Below are 6000 nucleotides of genomic sequence, written 5' to 3' on the forward strand. Positions count from 1 at the left end.
TAAGGGCAGAAAACCAACTTCAGGAAAAAAGTTATCACTCCCAATGATCCAGTTGGAGTAAACAATCCTTGTTTTTATATTTCTGTTTCATTAAGAGCAACTACCTTCACACAATTGGATGCAAATTGTAAATTGTAGTTTTAGATGTGGGATGTTGTGGGCTTAAGTACCCATATATGCTCTTCAATTTTTTGAATATTTTTTTTTTCCACTTGAAGTTTTTATTAATAGAAGTCAAGTCTGGTATATGATGCATCAATTACAGCTGTGTGAGTCTTACTTCTGCCTTCTGTAGATATCTCTCTTACAAAGACACATATTACCCTTTGCACAATATAGTTTACACTGTTGTCATTGATGTAGGATAGAATCTGGCCTTGTTGTCTGAATAATTGTGGTACACACACATATATATATATATATGTTGTTAAACTTTGGACTAGTTTTAATGGAATAATATATGTGTAGCATTTTCTTACAATATTTTTTATTTATTAAGCCTACTTTGTATTATTGGAATGAACTAATCTGAGATACTGGCATACCAAAAATTAATTGATGTTAAATGAAAATTAACTTCAAGATTAAGTTTTGCTTAATTGGAAACTATTATTTAACTATAGAATTCTTCACATTGACAAATTTTACATCCTCCAATTCAACCTTTAAGTCACAAGAATAATTTTGATAGCAATTTTAAAAAATCAAAATTTGATAATTCTACCTCTGTACTATTGTGTTCTTTAGGTTATCCACCATTTTGTTCTGATACTCCACAAGAAACATATAGGAAAGTAATAAACTGGAAAGAAACTTTGATGTTTCCACCAGAAGTACCCATCTCCAGTGAGCCAAAAGATCTGATCCAAAGGTTTTGTTGTGAAGTGGAAAGAAGAATGGGTAGTAGAGGAGAGCTAGAGGAAGTGAAGGAACATCATTTTTTCAAGGGAGTAGATTGGGAACACATTAGGTAATGGCATCTCATTGTGTCATGTGAATAAAACAGATTGGTTTAGTTTTTACAGCTGTTACATTTGCAGATATATAACTTGTTATTTGTTAACATCAGAACTTCTTTACTTAAATCTGGAAATATTATAACTTGATGCTTCTTGATTTGATTGCTGTTTTTGTATGCATTTTAGGTTCTATATTTAACTCTAGAATTACCGATGGGGATCACATAGACCCTAATTACTTTTTAAACACATTTTTCTAAGCTATTTATGCACCAAATTGCTTCTGTGTACATGTCTATGTTGGTTACAGGATCCCTAATAACATTTAAATAACACATGCAATTGAACCCAATAATTATTGCTGAGATCTCCTGTATAGTTTATGTAGAAAATAAGCAATTTCACCTAATTTTCCCTTCATATAATTTGAGTGAGTGTTGCAACAGGCAAATACATAAACTATCTCATTATCATGCTCTATATGGTCTTCACTAATAGGAATGACATAAAAACAATGCATATTGAGGATTAAAGCATTTGCTATCGCTCACCCTTATTTGATTTATGACCAAGATGAGCCTGGATGATAATAAGAGACTTTTTTAGTGTATATCACATTTATTTAACTTTTATTTATGTATCATATTAATATGACTTGGTTACGTTATTTTGGTAACTTCAGCTATTATCATATTTACTGGGAACATGTTTTTGTATCATCTGTATAGAGAAAGGAAGAAATTCATGACACAATTTTTCTGATGAGAGAAAAAAAAAGAGAGAGATTTTTCAGTTCTGCTTATTTGTAACTTTTATATCACTATGAAACACCCATGGTATGCTAAATCAGTGTTCCAACTTAAATGATCAAATAGTCATTTTAGATGTAATTTTCTCTGATATATAGTACATACCTGTTAGAAAACAGAACTGCACATTACTGAAGCACTTTGTTTTATTATCCTCTCTCTCAGTACTGTAGTGCTGTTGTCTATGAGAAAGAGGAAATTGATAACTCTTTTGTAACATAGTATTAATCATTAGAAATTTAAGTCTGATGCTGGGTTTGTGGACAAGAATCTCAGCTATGGAAAACTTCTTATCGTGTATTTTAGAAGTTCTATAATATTCAACAACACACTTATGTCTTTGCATTTGTCAACAGAGAACGACCAGCAGCTATACTTGTAGAAATCAAGAGCATTGATGATACTTCTAACTTTGATGAGTTTCCTGATGTAGACTTACAAATCCGTAAGTTGTGTTATCTTTATCTTGTTCTAGATCTTTCAGTTACTGAAAGTTTAACTACTTACGTTTGTTAGGACTGTATTACTTCCATACATCTCATAGAAATGTGTGTGACTTACCAGAGTATAAGCAAATTCATTTATAGAACAAACAATATTGTAAAAGAGGCTTACTCATGATGGTGAATTATATATGTAACCTTCAAATATACATGTGTATGTGTATATATATATATGTATATAACTGGGATTATTTTATTGTAGGACAGTTTATAACTATATATAGGTAGACAGATGTGAGTGTAATCTGTGTGTATATATGTATATTACTGAGCTTATGTGCATGTATCTATATACATATATTTGTTAGTATTAATCACTCTGTCCTCCAATAAAATAAGCCCACCTTTAGTAATATTGTACACATAAACATTACAATTCCATAACTTAATATGTGTAAGTATAACATAACATTTTCAGTAAACAAAACCTTCTACATCTGAGCTACATCCTTGCTACACATAAAATACTATATTGTTCTACTTGCTGTGGGGTTTTGGATGAGCAGTAGTACTATATGTAGTTTAATTTTGTTGGATGGCAGTAGACGTTGCTCTAATTTAGATGTTTTCAGAAGTCTTTAATGAATTATGTGTATTAATATAAAAATGCAACTCGTTACCTTTTAATTTATTTTTGACAAGATAGTAAAGTTTTTTTTCTAGATTCATTTGGTTTATAAGTTTATATTACATTACCTATCATGCTGTATTTGACAACATTAGAAATGTTAAGAGGAACATAACAATTTGAAATATAAGTAATTGTATTATTTTATTTTTGTTGTGTAAAATCCTGTTTATTTTTGCTTGAACAGCATCAGCACCAAGTTTCATGGAAGATCCACAGAAGGGGAAAGACTGGGTCTTTGTTAACTATAGCTTCAGAAGGTTTGAGGGGCTTACTCAGCGTTACAGGAATATAAAGAAAAGCTAGTGTAGCTAGTGTCAGTTAGCCTCAACACTGAGTCGTTTGAGGAATGATTAATGAAATAAGTTTCACATGATTAATACCTTGTGTGCAAACATAATTTGGTCATTATTACTGTTAGTAAGTCAAAGTGTTGTAAAATTAAAACATGTACATTATCTGTCATCATTTTCATAATCTTATGGTGTAATCTGTCACAGAGTACTTTTTTTTTCATTTCCTGGCAATTTAATAAGAATAAAGATATATCTTAAATAATTTCTTTTATAATTTTTAACAATACATTAGATTTACTCTAATTAAATACCTAATTTCTATTGTAGTCAGGTGGTTGGCTTTTATGGATATCCAGTCACATAATGTTATCATTAAGTTGCTGGTGTTAACATTGTTGTAAGAAAACTATTAATTATGGTGACTTAAGGTAGATGAGCCTCTTTGTGACAGCATACATTTTAGTCATACATGTACATGTATTTGAGCTATGTGGATACATATAATTGTTTGGATCACCTAGCTAAGTCAGAAACTAAGTTCCATGATTGAATAAATAATAATTATAAATTTAATCATTTCTAGATACAAGTTTTTATCATATCAGTATCTTTATAGTATAGGTGTTAATTATATACTTAATTGTGCATTAGAATTGATTATCAACAGCAGTTTCTTGTTGTAATGATCATTTAGTTTATTTGTATCATTACTGATAAGACTGTAGCTTTCATTTAGAGATATGGATTAGTATATTGTTTTAGTCTGTAATACTTCAAATGTAATCATGATTAGCTGTGAAGTAAAGTCTTCAGGATAATTACGTGACAATTAAAAAGAGTCTAGCTATGTTTCAAACTTACACTAATATTGTGGTTTCTCAGTTTTATTTGCAAAGAAATTAACAGCACATGATATAATATAATAGGGTATACTTCTGATGAATTCTAGAATATAAAAATATTTAAACTTAAGATTCTAAACAGGATATTTTATAAACGTCTTGATCATAAATAGTACATTTTTTACTATCTTCTCATACAGTTCAAAACACAGGAACAGATGCATTAACTTTTTATTTGTTAGGCTTGAAACAAACAAAATTTCATTTGAAAAATCTCTTTTAAAATGGGATTTTGAAATAAATAAATACAGTATATATAAAACGTCAACATTTTTAGTGCATTTATAAGCCCATGAGTTGTGTAATTGGTAATATATTAGGAGTAAATAACTTTCACAGAAAAGGTTAAAAATTTGTAATAATTTGAATGATAAAAGGTTCTTTTTTCATATTCTTGTTTTTTAACTTGCTTTGCTATTTACAATTAAAACTTGAGGGTTACTTCCATTGGTTCCTATTTCTCATGAAGATTTGGTGTATTACTAGTAATGTATTAATGCCTAGTGTTTTGCCCCTAATGATAGCAAAAAAAATATTCCATTGTTCAATTTAATGGTAAATCCTTAATAATGTGTAGGATAATTTCGTTTGTTTGGTGTTTTCATTAACAAAAGGGCATCATATACAACATAAATGTTGTTGCCTTGGTGCTAAATATAAGGAGTTTTGGGAGTTACCTTGTGAGTCTTTTGCAGAATTTTTTTACTGGTTAAAAAATTAAGCTTATCATTTGGGATGAAGGCTCAAACAACTATTCTGAATTGATAGTTTCTGAGCTTAATAAGTAGCCTATTGGCTGTTTCCATTCATTGTGGAGCTCTCTCATGATAAATGCTAAGTATGATATACAACATATTTTGCTGACCAATATCTCCAAGAGTTTCAAATTCTTCTGTTATATTATGCTGTTAACTGCATATGAGAAATTACTTTCCCAGTCATTTTATAAAAATTAAAGAATGGGTTGTATTTATTATGATCTGTCATTGCTTCACATTTAAGTATTAAGGCATCAAATAATATGTCATTTCGATCAGGTTCAATATTGGTATGTTGCAAGATTCTGTATGGTGTTTTCTTACTAGATAGTGTGATAATTTTACTGAGGAGTTTGTAAGCCTTTTTATTCCGACAGTAAATTAACAAGGCTAACATTATCTCAGTTTGGCTCCATTTGATACCTTTTGTATTGGCATTCAACTGTAATATAATGATCTCAACTGTAATATTAGGCAAAGATTCTCTCAGATTTTCTACAATGTTAGCTATCTTTGTTTTAAGTATTTTGTTTTGCTTCTTATTTGACTTTTTTTTTTTCTGGGATGGCCCTGTGTGGCAGTTGTTTTCAACTGTTGCACTGTTCTTTTCAGTACTGCTTTGGTTGGGGAAGGACCAGTAATATGATGCTCCTTTATTGCCACTAGTGGATAACTTGGACCTTCTAAAAGCATAAAATACTCGAACAATCAATGTTGTTTAGTACACAGTTAAAATCATTATTCTAAGACTGATCATCAGTCTTAAAAGGAACTCTACATGTTTCAGCATCAATTCACATCATCCTCAGGAGTGTGAAAAACAAATACTGTGCAACTATATAAATACAAAAAGCAATTAGTCATGTGACTACGTAGGGTACATATTTAAAAAAGATCATGCCATCTACATATTTTCTGATTTTCCATTTCTTTACCCTTATTTCAGATATTATTTTTTTTTTTTACTGTGTTTCATGATTTCTATAGTTTCTGTAATATTTGTAACAGCCATATTATTTGGTTAAGGCAAAATAACAGTTTTATTTGCACAAGATGAGAAACATGACACTATATTTAGGGACAACAAGGTCTGTCCAATCCTCTAATCTATTAAATAATTAAATTAAAAAATAAAAATTTTAAAA

At 29.7% G+C, this 6000-nt stretch overlaps 1 protein-coding gene across 1 annotated transcript in view; it reads left to right on the forward strand.

Moving 5' to 3' along the window:
* The window catches only part of LOC106463447 (serine/threonine-protein kinase tricorner-like), a 58362-nt gene extending 53572 nt beyond the window's left edge, over window positions 1–4790 (forward strand). The window contains exons 10-12 of the mRNA XM_022390939.1: window positions 748–970; window positions 2125–2213; window positions 3087–4790. Of these exons, the coding sequence (XP_022246647.1) occupies window positions 748–970; window positions 2125–2213; window positions 3087–3205 (431 nt within the window). The 3' untranslated portion in view covers window positions 3206–4790. The remainder of the gene's footprint in view (window positions 1–747; window positions 971–2124; window positions 2214–3086) is intronic.
* Window positions 4791–6000: the final 1210 nt, after the last annotated feature.

This window comes from Limulus polyphemus, unplaced genomic scaffold (genome assembly GCF_000517525.1).
Source record: "Limulus polyphemus unplaced genomic scaffold, Limulus_polyphemus-2.1.2 Scaffold1410, whole genome shotgun sequence".
In the NCBI taxonomy this organism is placed as follows: Eukaryota; Metazoa; Arthropoda; class Merostomata; order Xiphosura; family Limulidae; genus Limulus; species Limulus polyphemus.